The following is a 12,170-nucleotide window of genomic DNA, read 5'->3' as shown; positions in this document are numbered from 1 at the left end:
GAGTTGCAGAGCGCATCCTAAAGCTCGTCCCTAACGTGCAAGAGTTCAAAACGACGCTGAGGTTCATCAAATACTGGGCCACCGTCCGGGGGGTGTACAGCAATGTGCTTGGTTACCTGGGAGGTGTATCGTGGGCGATCCTGGCTGCTCGGATATGCCAGTTGTACCCCTACTTTACGGCAAGTCAGCTGATCAACCGATTCTTCCTGATCTACCCTCAGTGGTCCTGGCGACGAAGACCAATCATGCTCTGCCCTGTGGAACAACCGCCAGCCAATAAGGTAGCACTGGCGCAGTTCCGGGTCTGGGATCCGAAACGCAATATCCATGACCGCAGCCACAAGATGCCGATTCTTACGCCAGCATTTCCATCGATGAATTCAACACACAACGTCACGGACACGACCATGCGTGTTTTACAGGAAGAATTGTCAAGGGGCGCTGGCATTGTCAAGGAAATTGAAGAGGGCACCAAGGCCTGGAATGACATGGTGGAGCCCTACGATTTGTTTACCAGCCACAAGAACTTCCTGCAGATGGACATACTGGCGGATTCGGAGCAGATATTCGAACGCTGGTCTGGTTGGGTCGAAAGCAAACTACGACTGCTCATTCGGAAGTTCGAAGTCATTGACGGGCTGGAAGTGCGGCCCAACGCACGCAAGTATGCGTATGAGGACCCTCGATACGACTGCTCCTGCGCTATCTTCTTCGGCCTTGATGTTAGTCAGAAATCCGTGGACCTGAGGCCACACATCCGGGAGTTCTTTGATATCCTGCACAGTTGGCCAGAAGGACAGCACTACGCCGATAAGTTCGCCTTCGAGATGAAGCATGTAATCCGTCAAGAGCTCCCAACGTGGGTGAAACAAGACACCTCCCAGACAGCTGACAGGCGTGATGTGGAGCTGTCCAAGCTATCGCAGTTGCGGAAGCGTAGTCTCGAGGCGACACTTCCACCAGAAAAGCGGGCCAAGGCCTCTAATGGGTCTCTTGAGATCGCTGTTACTCTGCTGAATGCAAAAGATATTAAAAAGTAAAAAATCTCCGGTCAAAATTGTTCTTCGCTTCACTAATCTCCGTCTGCTTTCCGCACTCGTGACTGATATTAATTCCTGTGGATGGCTTCAGTTCATTCCCGCGTAGGGGCAACGGTGAGTTCTTTGGAGTTTTCTGATTAGGCGCTGTCATTGACAGCCCAAGGGTCGGAGTACGTCCTCGACTGCGGGGACGGGGCGGTCACGCTCTTCAACATGGTAGGCCCGCACGTGCCGTATCTGCTCTCCTCGCAGAAGCTGCCCTGCTTGTTAAACGACGTCAGAATATTCTGGCTGCTGACACCCCACATTTGTTGCGTGATTCAGGGCATCGACGCTGGAGGACAGGTACCAACGCGAGTTCACTATACCGCCCAGTGCGTCGCAGGCCACGAACTCGTGGTGGAGACGTGTGCAGCACCCGACTTCTTATGGGTGTCGTCTGAGCCAACAGCAGGACTCCTTGTGGGCCTGACGGCGGACGACTGCGTGGCTGTGTTCAAGGTCAGGCAGTCCAGCGGAGGATTCACATTCGAGGAGTTGGTTCGTGGGAGTCCACTGGCTGCTGCAGTGGACGTTACGTACCACCGAGGAGTGGCTAGCGAGGCCGTAGACACCGTGGTAGCTTGTTCTCAGGGGGTCACGCCCTACGAAGTCCATATTCTGCCTTGTGTGGGATTCCCCGCAGCGGTAGTACCGGGAGTGGTATCTCATTCATTGCTGAACGAGTTTCTGGTCACGGAGAGCGCCGATTGCTGGAGGTTATGGGAGTACTCTTGGCAGGTGTGCTCTGCCGGCGGGATCGAGGAGTTGAAGGGAATGCTGCCGGCTAGGGAGAGTTTGTTTGGACAACTCCAGAGCCCGACGAAGGGGCTGAACTACCAGTTCGCGTACAGATTAGCGAAGAATTGCTTCTGGGATTGGAGGTATCTTCAGCGGTGTCTGGAACTGCTCAAGACATGGAAGAGCATGGATGACGCGGACCAGTGGCTTGGAGGCCAATCTCAAGTACTGCTGGACCAGCCCATCGATAGAGCGGTGATGCTGATGGTGGCGAAGGTGCAGGTTCTAATGGCACAGGAGGGGTTGATTCCCCAAAGGAATCCACGTTCACTCATCGTACAGCTGATCTCTACGGTGCCCTGCAGCCAGCCAAAGGAAGTGGACATGCAGAAAATTCACCGGATCTGCGTGCAACAGGAGCCTGTGGTCTCCAAATGCGTCGATGAAGAGACGAATTCCGATCTCTTAGTCGAGGCTGAACGGTTGGTCCGGGGTCTGAGGACCCCGCTGTGCGACTTGCCAAGCGACAAGCGGTTCTTCAGCAGCGTGGTCGCTGATTTCTGTGCACATGTGGCGTCGTATTGGCTCGCTCCGAGAGACGACTTTGAGTGGGTGAAGAGTGTGGTGCGTATGGCCTCGGGTCAGGTCAAGCCGCAGAAGTTGCCGTTCATGGACAGACCTAAGGGAGTCGTGCTGCTGGACGCCTTCTTCAAGGGTTACTGTATAGGTAGTCGCCACCCTGAAGTTATGGACCTCGAGCCGACACTCGGATCGCGCCCTTCCGGCGTAGACGAACTGTTCTGCATCGTGAGTCGGCATCTTTCCGCACTCCGTTGTGAGATGAAGCGCACTATGCTCCTGATAAGAGAAAAGGTCGTGGGGGACCCGGACATCACGGCAGATGAGGCGGAGGGCCTGTGTGTGAGAGCCTACGAGACGCTGCTCCAAACGGGATTGGGAGGTGTCCTATGTGGCTTCCTCCATCGCCGACGAGACGTGAACCCCCTGGAGCTCCTGGACTGCCTCGACACGCTGGCCGAGCTCAACCTCGGTGCCGGCCGACCAGAAGGGAAGGAGGAGTCTGCGTGCCTGAAGGGGCTGCTCGTGGAAGGCTACCTTCTGGGTGTGTACTTCTGGAACGTTGGTGGATGCAATCCGGATCGCACCCGGCTTCTGCTGGCTCATCTGAGTCCCACTGTAAGCTTCCTCGTCGGAGGAGAGTCTGGCTACGAGAACGTAGGCGTGGAGCACCCCAAGATTGCGCTTCTATACCACATCATAAGGCGATCAGCTAAGGTAGTGCAGTCCAGTCTACTCGGTGTAGGGTTACTCAATTGCGGGTCTGATGACCGCGGACTCCAAGACTATCTTGGCAGCTTTTTAACTCAGGGCGCCCGTGTGCCATCAGTGGGCGAGATGTGCTGCGGGGTGCTGTCACTGGGGCTGCTCACACACCAGGAAACGGGAAGTACACTCAAACTGCTCAGCCGGATTTACCGGCAAGGATTAGATTCGTCTACGATGACCTCCATTCCAGTAGCAGCCGATGGGTGGGTCCTTTCCAAGTTCTATGGGTCTTTGCAGTCGTCGGAGACGCACAGCGACGCCATTCGTAGCGACAGTCGCGAGGGACACCGATCCCTATCAGAGGTCATGCATGATTCGGTGAGGCAGGAGCAGGAGCTTGACTCAGCGTACCACGGCCTGCTTCGCGTTAGCCATGGGACTTGCATCGTTCGGTCGTATGCAGACACAAACTCGTGAGCAGGTGAAAGTTTTTTGGGACAAAGGTGACCCGCTAACTGCCTTCCTCACGGTGAGCTGACTTCGCATGTCGGTTACGCAGGGCGTTGCAGTGGCATTGTCAGAGTACTGGACTCTTGACACGTTTCCACCTGAGTCAGCCGCCTCTACCTTGGCTCAAGCGACATCGGAAGGGATCTCCCTACCTCTGTTATCCGGTATGGCCCTTGTCTACGGTATTCGCTTTAGAGCTACGGGAGATCAGTCTCGGGTGCAGCAGCTCCAAACAGCCATCACTAAAGCGAGCCGCAATGCGCCCGTCTCCACGAAGGTTCCCTTTTTGGCGATCTGCTGGTGTGGTGTGGCTACCGCGTTGGTTCTGAGCGGCACTCGAAACGCCGCGTTGTTTAAGCATCTTCGGCTGCTGCGCCTTCTGGTTTGCAGGTTGGACACTGCAAGAAACGGGACGCCGGACGTGGGATCATACCTAATTAGGAAGACTTTTCCTATCGTAGTGGCCATTTCCTTCCTTTGTAAGCCGCTTCAAGCTGCTAGTGAAGACTCTGTTGAGGAGAAGCGTCGTGCATCGGCGTTGCTGCTGGCGCTACTCACATTCGAGTTGAAAGAAGCAATGCCCTACTACACATTCACCATGCTCTACAACCTTGAGGCGTGAGGTGGTGTTGTGTGGTGTCAGACCTCGTCAAACAGTTCAGCGAGTCGTTTTATTCTCCAGAGTGTTCGCGACCTCCCACAAAAGCTCGACCTCGACGCTGAAGTCGTCGATTTCCGGGTTGCTGTGTGCGTGGCAGGCAAAATCTTACTCCTGGCTCTCCGAAGTCAGCTGGTCTAGTCGTGTAGCGCGCTCACCTACAAGAGTGGCTACTTGTGGGAGCACGGGCAAGCTTTCTTTCATCAGTGAAGGTGCCAGAGCTTGGAGAAACAGCGCCATCAGTTCGCCGTGTTGAGGTCCGATGGTCAGATAGAGATCAGTTCGCAGCATTACTGAGAGTTCGGCTGTCCATCGAGTCAACTGCGTCAGGATCAGAGGAATGGCCTACAGTTTCCCGAGGAATGGGGACGCGGGGGCACAGGTAGGCGGCTAAGGTGAAGACCTTCTGCTGCAGGCGCCAGTTTTTGCTTTTCAGGCCGTAGGTGATCCACACTAGACCATTTCGCTGGGCGAAGGCTGCAGTAGATTCGGGATGGTTACGAATCAAAGCGGCCAGACAACCGAAGCATTTGACCTGTACGTTTGACCATTTCGAGATCTCCTCAGGGGTCAGTCCATCGCGTTTCTTGTCCACCGCACTGGAACTTGCTTGGAGACACAAGCAGAACTTCGTAAGCCCTTTCTGCTCATGGACGATGGTTTGGAGAGCGGTGTTGTTGGGAAGTGCGAATGCAAAACACAGCTGAGTCGAGAGCACTGTCTTCTCACATCCAGTACCAGTTCCACCACATGCGGATCACTCGACTGGAGGCAGGTAAATAGAGGCGCAACGGCGCCTAGTCTGTGTTGCATTCCCTTGTCTGCGTACTTAGCGAGGTTTCTCGAGACCTCCGGTGCTTCATCGAGGCATTTGTTGACGATTGAGAGGCCAGCAAGCTGAACTGTCACGTCCTCGCTCTTCAGCTGCTCCAAGGCCTCGATGACCGCCTCATGAGGGTCTCTCACCTGACTCATAGCGTGTTTGATCGCCTCCTGAAGAAAGTGGCGATCCTCTTCGGCGATGTGCCCATCAACCGTACCATCTGTGTGTTGCAGGCTCCACTTCAGAAGGCCAGCCCAGTCCACGCCGCTCATTTCCTGATTTACAATGGCGATTCAAATAGCAACAAGCACCACAAAGCATTCCTGAGCTAGCCGAAAAGGCCCTGGAACAGTGTCTAACATCGATGCACATGCTGTGCCTACCTTTTTCTTTTCTCCGAAAAGAGAGGGCTTGGAGGAACCGTTTACCGGAGGACGCGTGGGAAGAGGTGGTAAGGTACTGAGAGGATAGCCTGGAGTCAGGTGCTGGGGTGGGTGCTGGAGCGGGGTTGGGTGCTGGAGCTGGGTTGGGTGCTGGAGCTGGGTTGGGTGCTGGGGCTGGTGAAGTGGAGCTATAACCGCTTGCGTCGGTTTTTGGCCATTCTGGTGGACGTGAAGGTCGGCGTCGTAGAATTCATCGAAGCCGTCGACCATCAGAGAGCTTACTGAGGGGTCTTTGTGAAGCACAGCCATAGCCTTTCTTAAGGTGTCTAGCTGTGCACTCAGCATCGCTCTCTCCTCGCGGACGCTGTCAGGCTCCGACAACAGTCGCGCCAACTCCTCTTGGTCGTTCAGCTTGTGATACATTTCATACAATAGCGTGTCCTGCAATGAGCGGACCAGAAAGCAGCCGATGATCTTCGGAACCGAATCCCGTATGTTGCGGATTACGATCTCAAAGTAGCCGTCAAGTCTCTGTCGGATTTCGTTGATGAAATGGATGCTGTATTTGGGTTTGGTTTCATCGGGGGGAGTTGGCCACATGCCGCTCACGGACTGCTGGGCTGTAATGGCTACCTGCCCCGCTCCCTGTGCGAGCTTCGCTAACCTCGACTGATCCGGTGGAGATGTGTTGTTCTCCTGCATCTCTGTGGGGAGCACAGTACCCATCTGTGCATGGAACGAGAGGTAACTCTTGTCGTTAGTGAAGAGGTAGCCCGTTTCCGCATGAATGTAGTTAGAAAGTATCTCCTTGGTCTTCTCCTTTTCCTGTTGGGTTATTTGCTGAGAGAGGTCCATGACACGAACTTCTAAACCAGGAAACCGATTGAATATCCTCTCGGCAACCTTACTGGACATCAACTCCAAAGCGGCTGCTACACAGTCAAGGCATTCCATGACCGGAGAGTGCAGCTGTTTCATGTGTGGAAGGAGCAAATACTCAAACGTATCCGGGCTGGGGAATCCAGGCAACGAATCGCCTTCATGCCGCCTAATAGCGAGGTCGATGTCGTAATCTGACATGTCATGCGTCACTCGTCGATTAGAGTGCTCCGTGAGCATGTCATTGAATATCTGGCGAATGTGGGCGCCGCCAATCAGATCCTGTCCTTCGAAATACGTTGTCAGTCTTTTGTCATATTTTCCTCTGATGATGTTCTTGTAGATCTCGCAATAGTCAGTCACTAGAGTCCACATCAGTTGGGTTCGATCCTCGTTACGAATGGGAGCCCCGTCTCCTAGTTCGCTGAGTCTAGCTTCTATCCCCCGGCACTTGGAGGTGACTTCGTGCTTAATTTCAGGCAGGAAATTCCGAATGTGTCGAAAGAGTACCTTTGTCAATTTCTGGGTCAGCGTACGGGTACCTTGAAGGCCTTGGTTCAGCCCTCGATACACTGGATGTGTGGAGAAGAATTCCCGTTCCGATTCTATGGCACTCTGTACGCTTTTACCTTCCTTTATGTCCTTCTGTGATCGTAGTTTGACTCCGATATACCCTAGTCTCAGCGGAATATCATCTCCTCGGAGCATACGAGCAGCATCAGTGCCGCGATCCATAAGATCCACTTTCGTAATGACGCCAATAGTCCTGACTCCCGTCTTGTCTACTGCCCGAGCAAGCTGTAGGGCGTCGGATGTTGAGATGTCTTGGTTGGCCGGGATCACTGCGAGGACGATAGTTCGGGGGTCGTTGGCGTAACGAAAGGCCATGTCACGAGTAAGTCTCTCAATGTCTTCATTCTGATCCGTATCCTTGAGAGGCACTCGGGTGATGCCAGGTAAGTCGATGATTGTAAGATCCGGACAGTTCACGCCGTAAACCGTCAGGATTATCGGTTTGTCGACAATTCCTTTGTTCCTTCCTGCTACGAGGTCCGTTTGCCGCTCGATTTCGGCTTTCACCTTCGAGAAGTCTGTGAACTTCGTGTCGGGCACGGCATCAAAGACTGCCCAAGCCGCAGCTGCGGGGTGCTCGTTGGGACTCAGATGCACTAGACGGAGCTCTAGCGGCCTACGAGTGACGACGCCTTCGCCTCTAGGGAGGAAGTCCATCCCAACAACGCCCTCTAGCACGCTACTTTTTCCAGCGGATTGGGATCCGACCACGCAGATCCGGGGTAGGTTGATATACTGCTGGAGCCCAACATCTCGGAGATCATCCTGAATTAAACAGAGGTCGAGAGCTCACCACAACAGTTATCAACTTGCGAAGGTTGTTGTAGATGTCAGAATCCATCACAACGAAATCAAGAATTGGTTTTTTGCCGGTGATGAGTCATGCTGGTGAGGAGAGAAGTGGCTGGCTGACTATAACACCTCCAAGGTAGCCACGACTACCTTGGCAGCCACGACTCCAGCCTCGTATCTACCGATACTAGTCTCAGAAAAGTAGATCGTTATAACACAAATGACAACCGGTCCTGCGAAGTCTTCACTTCTGCTGCCAATTATAGTCTTGAACGCTTGGGCGTCCGGAGCGGCCCTTCCTTATGGCCACGTACTTCTGTTTAGGTCCAGCCGTGGTGGTGGTTGTGGCGACACAGATGCCTGCGAGACACAAGAAGAACTTCAAAGCCGCCATTTTGGAAACAAGCACACAGCACACATTCAACCTCCAGTCCAATCCTCAAACAACCAAGCTGTTGGACAACGCATCAGGTCTACTGTCAGGTAGGCGATGCCCCAACTGTCGAACGCGTCGTTTCAAGGGCGATGAATGCTGGCGAGGCTGCTTTGGGGAAGTCTGCTGTGACCACAGAGTTCAGGACTCCAGAAGGCTCCACAGAGCGATTCAGGACTGCGGAAGGCTCTTCGTAGAGTTCTTCCAAGCATTCTACAGATCCTTCTGTGGAGGTGCACACGTGCTTCGCCATGCGAGTAGCTGCCCTCGTAGGCTTGGCTTGGGCCGTAGGCATGGACAATGCTCCAGCCAAGATGCTAAAGCGATTCCTGTACAGGCAAAATACCAAGCAAATGCCCCCGCAGTTTGCAGAGATCATCAAGAATAACAGCGGAGAGAACGTTTTCAAGGTAAAGAGGGGGTTTGAGATGAACGAATGGGCCACTGCCGTATTCCCATTGAACGACAACAAGAAAGGCGCTGAATCACCAGAAGCTCGGATGAGTTCCCTGATCTTCACGAAGCTGGTATCATGGTACTTAAACGTAACGCGTAATCGCTGGCTTGGCAAAACTGGCGCCAAAGGCGGTGCAGACGACCCACTGACTTTCCTGGACGAGACCTTCAAGCTGGCCCTTAAGCAGGTACCAAAGTCGCAATCGGCTGATGCTTTGGCGGTACTGAAGAACCGCTGCACTCCCCAGCAGAACTGGTTTCAGCGTAAGGATCGAGATGGTAACATGCACAGTCACAGTATGCTGGCATACAAGATTCATATCCTGGGGGTATTCACTGGCACCGTGGACCGTTACTGGGGGATCTGTGTCAACGACTTCCAAGCGTCTGGGAAATCCGACGTCACGAGAGTCACACCAGTAGCCTTCGTGACTCACTACGTCCGGCTTTACGACAATGTAAGGAGAAACAAGGTTCATGAGATGGAAAGGGCCAGTGTGGCAGTGCAAAAGGCCTGGACCGGCATGTCGTTTGAGGACATCTTCAAGGTGACTAAGGATATACCAATGTTCCCCATACCAGAACGTGCTGGTAACAAGGAGAAGCAAGACAGATTCCTTCCTACAGAGTTCATGGCTTTCATCACAGCGGATCGCAGTCAGCTTCTGACTCTCCGCAAGGAGAATGTTAGGCCACGCCAGGTGGATCGCTGGCTTCGGAAGCGAGGAGGCAAGGTTCGTACAATGCTGGACGTGATGGCAGCGGCTAGCGAGTACCACAAAGACATTCGGGACTTCAATATCTGCGGAAGGACTGTAGACGACCTCATCGCTGCTGATAAGCCTGGAAACTTCAAGTACGAGATTATCCGAAGACCAAATGACGCGCCCAAAGCTAGCGACCACAAGGTGTTCGGGGACAGGCTCCACCGAAGTCCATTCACTGCTCGCCTGTTCGACCTTGAGGATGGGCAGTTTTTCCTTGGGCTGAAGTGAATTTAACGCTGAAATGCGCACGTTAAATCCTAACAGTAATACAGTATAAATGCGATGCTGGACGAAGTCAGCGATGACGTTGAAACGGCGAACACCGCGATGCTGGGTCCGATAGAGATAGGAGCCCTAGCACTAGAAGGTTGGAGCGAGACGAATGTCAGCGCTGATGTCGTAACGGATGACGACTACTTCATCGAACAGCGAAGTTTGGCGGTGCTTCCGCGACAGCGCTGCTCGCGAACGAGGCTTTATGTCTGGTATATTGCTACTGTGGGCGCCGTTGGGGGTTTCGTGATGGGTTGGGGTTTGAGTAGCGTCTCAGGACCCTTCGTCTTTGATGAATTTAGGCTGTATTTCGGTTGGGATGTACTTCCAAGTCGTCAGCCGGCTGGTATCATGGTCATCATGGCAAGCTTTACCATTGGCGCAGCAGTTGGCTCTCTGCTATCACCCTCGTTGACCCGTTCCTTCGGTAGACTGATGGCATTAAGGTTGTGGAGTGTTACAGCGCTTGTTGGATCGGTGATAATGGGCCTCACGTTATGGAACTCCATGATTATGCTCTGCTTTGGGCGTCTTGTGTTTGGTTTAGCCGTAGGTGGCATATCGACCGTGATGCCAGTCTATGTTGCTGAGCTCGCCCCCACAGAGGCGAAAGGAGCTGCTATCACCCTGTGGCAGATGGGTATCTCAGCAGCACTAGTGGTAACCTCTGGATTCAATGTGCTTTTGGAGGAGTATGAACTTGGCTGGAGAATCGCTCTGGCAGGTGGCGGCATTGCGGCGTTGACACTTCTCTTTATGCTGTTCACGATTCCCGAGAGTCCTCGATGGCTTATTGCACACGGAAGGATTGATGAGGCCCGACAAGTTCTCATCGCTACAAGAGAGAGCTACTGTGTAATGGACGAGATTGCCGCCTGTCTGGAAAACAATACTACGCCGGAAGGACTGCAGTCTGTTTTTCGGCGTAGTAACAGAAAATGCTATCGGAGTTGCATTGCCATACTGTTTCCCATATTTCAGCAGACGACCGGTATTTCGCTGCTAGTGGCCTTGGCACCGTCCGTATTCGAGGGCATCAGCCCGACGACGCGTTTCGCTTTGTATGGCGACCTGACCCTGAATCTTGTAGGCCTCGTCTCTGTCCTGTTCTGTTTCGCATGCGTTGATAAGTACGGCAGGAAGGTACTACTGCTGTATGGAGGCGTTCTAATGGCCTTGGCGCTCGGACAGGTGACAGTGTTGGTCCTGGGTCATAAAGAGCGCCAAGAGGTAGCATTTATGTTGCTGGTCTCGCTCTGCGTCTTCATTTGTGCATTCTCGTGGTCCTGGGGCCCTATCATGTGGATCTACGCAGTGGAGCTGTTTCCAGCAAGCCAACGTATTTATGGAGCGGTTCTAACTTCGACGGTTCACTGGCTGCTGGCTGGTGCGGTGCAGACCATTCCCATCACCAGCGTCAACCGAGAATTTGTGGCTGTCATTTTTTTCTTTTGCACTCTTTTGACTGTGCTCGGGGTAGTCTTCTTCAAGCGGGTGCTACCCGAGACCTTAGGTGTCTCACTGGAGCACTCGGAGCATCTGTTCAGGCACCATAACGTGAACCTCAAGAGCTTCCGAGTAGTAGACCGACACCGAAGCTCAAGCATCAACGTGGGAAATTTCGTCACCCCATCGATGTCCAGCAGGTGTCGCAGCGCGTACTAACAGATTATTCATTGTCAAGCATCCAGTCGGGCACTTCGGCGTTGACTTCCACCTCGACGGATAGATTCGTCTGGTTGAAATTAGGGATGTAGAAAATATTGTTAATGAAGAATAATTAATAATGTTAATTATGAATATTGAAGCAGATTTCCCACCTTTTCTCCTTTAGCGTAAAATTCTCCAGAAACTGTAGTTTTTTTCTGGTTCGCCAGCAGCTTCTTCTTCTTCTTGACGATTTTCTTCAAGTACTCCATTGTCTGTCGCTCATGTCTGTCCTGCAAAAGCTCCCCATGTTTTTCAAGTTCTCGGGAGTCCAGCCACTTCTGCGCCTCTTCGTAGGCGACCACTGCTTCCTCGTACTTACGATAAACGGTTTCTTTGACATCGGCTTTCCTCTCCTTTCGGATTTGTTTCTCCTCGGCCTTCTCAGTGACCTTGGCCTGTTTTCTCCTAACGTCCTTCCGCTTCTGCATGCCGTTGACATACTCTCTGTGTGAACCTCAATCCGTGACCTACAGTCTGTCCTGGAGTTTGAACTCGAGAACGGTTTTGCCACCCTTACCACGCTTGGCCATAATTGGCCTATTCTCACCGACTCCAAGGCAACGCTGTTTGCTGACTTCAGAAGCCTCTTGAGGCTTTAGGAGTTCATTTGGTCAATGCGCGTTGTCCGTCACAAATCTACCACATCGTCGTTTCTCCAATGCGCTTTTTTTTGTCGGTCGCTGGCTCTCGTCGGAGCAGTGTCGACTGGAGGCACCCATCAGCATCGCACTCCTCTGCAAGAGAGTGTCAGTGTATGTGGATTGTTCGGGAGCACATCTGGGCGGCACAAGGGGAATTGTCAATAA

At 53.1% G+C, this 12,170-nt stretch overlaps 7 protein-coding genes across 12 annotated transcripts; 4 read left to right on the top strand and 3 right to left on the bottom strand.

Moving 5' to 3' along the window:
- Positions 1 to 245: 245 nt before the first annotated feature.
- On the top strand, positions 246 to 1,040 carry KVP18_004553 (uncharacterized protein; the record flags this gene model as incomplete). Its single annotated transcript, XM_067957271.1, has 1 exon — positions 246 to 1,040. One exon carries the CDS (start codon positions 246 to 248, stop codon positions 1,038 to 1,040), a length of 795 nt encoding a protein of 264 aa, XP_067806690.1.
- An 81-nt stretch (positions 1,041 to 1,121) lies between these two features.
- KVP18_004550 (uncharacterized protein) lies at positions 1,122 to 4,239 on the top strand (the record flags this gene model as incomplete). Of its 3 annotated transcripts, XM_067957265.1 has the most annotated exons (4): positions 1,122 to 1,154; positions 1,182 to 3,485; positions 3,514 to 3,636; positions 3,667 to 4,239. In XM_067957265.1, the coding sequence occupies 4 exons, from the start codon at positions 1,122 to 1,124 to the stop codon at positions 4,237 to 4,239; spliced, it is 3,033 nt and encodes a 1,010-aa protein (XP_067806684.1). The 3 variants fall into 3 exon arrangements, with proteins under 3 accessions (XP_067806684.1, XP_067806685.1, XP_067806686.1); XM_067957266.1 differs by lacking the exons at positions 1,122 to 1,154; positions 3,667 to 4,239 and having other exon boundaries at positions 1,254 to 3,584; XM_067957267.1 differs by lacking the exons at positions 1,122 to 1,154; positions 1,182 to 3,485; positions 3,514 to 3,636 and having other exon boundaries at positions 3,652 to 4,239.
- A 144-nt stretch (positions 4,240 to 4,383) lies between these two features.
- On the bottom strand, positions 4,384 to 5,370 carry KVP18_004551 (uncharacterized protein; the record flags this gene model as incomplete). 2 transcript variants are annotated; one of them, XM_067957269.1, is made up of 4 exons in its annotated part: positions 4,384 to 4,596; positions 4,625 to 4,978; positions 5,005 to 5,077; positions 5,105 to 5,370. In XM_067957269.1, 4 exons carry the CDS (start codon positions 5,368 to 5,370, stop codon positions 4,384 to 4,386), a joined length of 906 nt encoding a protein of 301 aa, XP_067806688.1. The 2 variants fall into 2 exon arrangements, with proteins under 2 accessions (XP_067806688.1, XP_067806687.1); XM_067957268.1 differs by having other exon boundaries at positions 4,553 to 4,978; positions 5,005 to 5,370.
- A 21-nt stretch (positions 5,371 to 5,391) lies between these two features.
- On the bottom strand, positions 5,392 to 7,774 carry KVP18_004555 (uncharacterized protein; the record flags this gene model as incomplete). Of its 2 annotated transcripts, XM_067957274.1 has the most annotated exons (2): positions 5,392 to 7,698; positions 7,727 to 7,774. In XM_067957274.1, 2 exons carry the CDS (start codon positions 7,772 to 7,774, stop codon positions 5,392 to 5,394), a joined length of 2,355 nt encoding a protein of 784 aa, XP_067806693.1. The 2 variants fall into 2 exon arrangements, with proteins under 2 accessions (XP_067806693.1, XP_067806694.1); XM_067957275.1 differs by lacking the exon at positions 7,727 to 7,774 and having other exon boundaries at positions 5,392 to 7,590.
- Positions 7,775 to 8,409: 635 nt separating this feature from the next.
- Positions 8,410 to 9,609, top strand: KVP18_004552 (uncharacterized protein; the record flags this gene model as incomplete). Its single annotated transcript, XM_067957270.1, has 1 exon — positions 8,410 to 9,609. One exon carries the CDS (start codon positions 8,410 to 8,412, stop codon positions 9,607 to 9,609), a length of 1,200 nt encoding a protein of 399 aa, XP_067806689.1.
- A 54-nt stretch (positions 9,610 to 9,663) lies between these two features.
- KVP18_004556 (uncharacterized protein) lies at positions 9,664 to 11,319 on the top strand (the record flags this gene model as incomplete). The annotated part of the gene is made up of 1 exon (XM_067957276.1): positions 9,664 to 11,319. The coding sequence occupies one exon, from the start codon at positions 9,664 to 9,666 to the stop codon at positions 11,317 to 11,319; it is 1,656 nt and encodes a 551-aa protein (XP_067806695.1).
- A 4-nt stretch (positions 11,320 to 11,323) lies between these two features.
- KVP18_004554 (uncharacterized protein) lies at positions 11,324 to 11,894 on the bottom strand (the record flags this gene model as incomplete). Of its 2 annotated transcripts, XM_067957272.1 has the most annotated exons (3): positions 11,324 to 11,389; positions 11,475 to 11,808; positions 11,836 to 11,894. In XM_067957272.1, the coding sequence occupies 3 exons, from the start codon at positions 11,892 to 11,894 to the stop codon at positions 11,324 to 11,326; spliced, it is 459 nt and encodes a 152-aa protein (XP_067806691.1). The 2 variants fall into 2 exon arrangements, with proteins under 2 accessions (XP_067806691.1, XP_067806692.1); XM_067957273.1 differs by lacking the exon at positions 11,836 to 11,894 and having other exon boundaries at positions 11,475 to 11,792.
- Positions 11,895 to 12,170: the final 276 nt, after the last annotated feature.

The sequence above is a fragment of a genome, assembly GCF_019968955.1.
Source record: "MAG: Porospora cf. gigantea A chromosome Unknown PgA_NODE_701_length_12170_cov_341.438, whole genome shotgun sequence".
In the NCBI taxonomy this organism is placed as follows: domain Eukaryota; phylum Apicomplexa; class Conoidasida; order Eugregarinorida; family Porosporidae; genus Porospora; species Porospora cf. gigantea A.
Note: the sequence above shows the minus strand (reverse complement) of the source record. Positions and strands in the feature narration are given on the sequence as shown.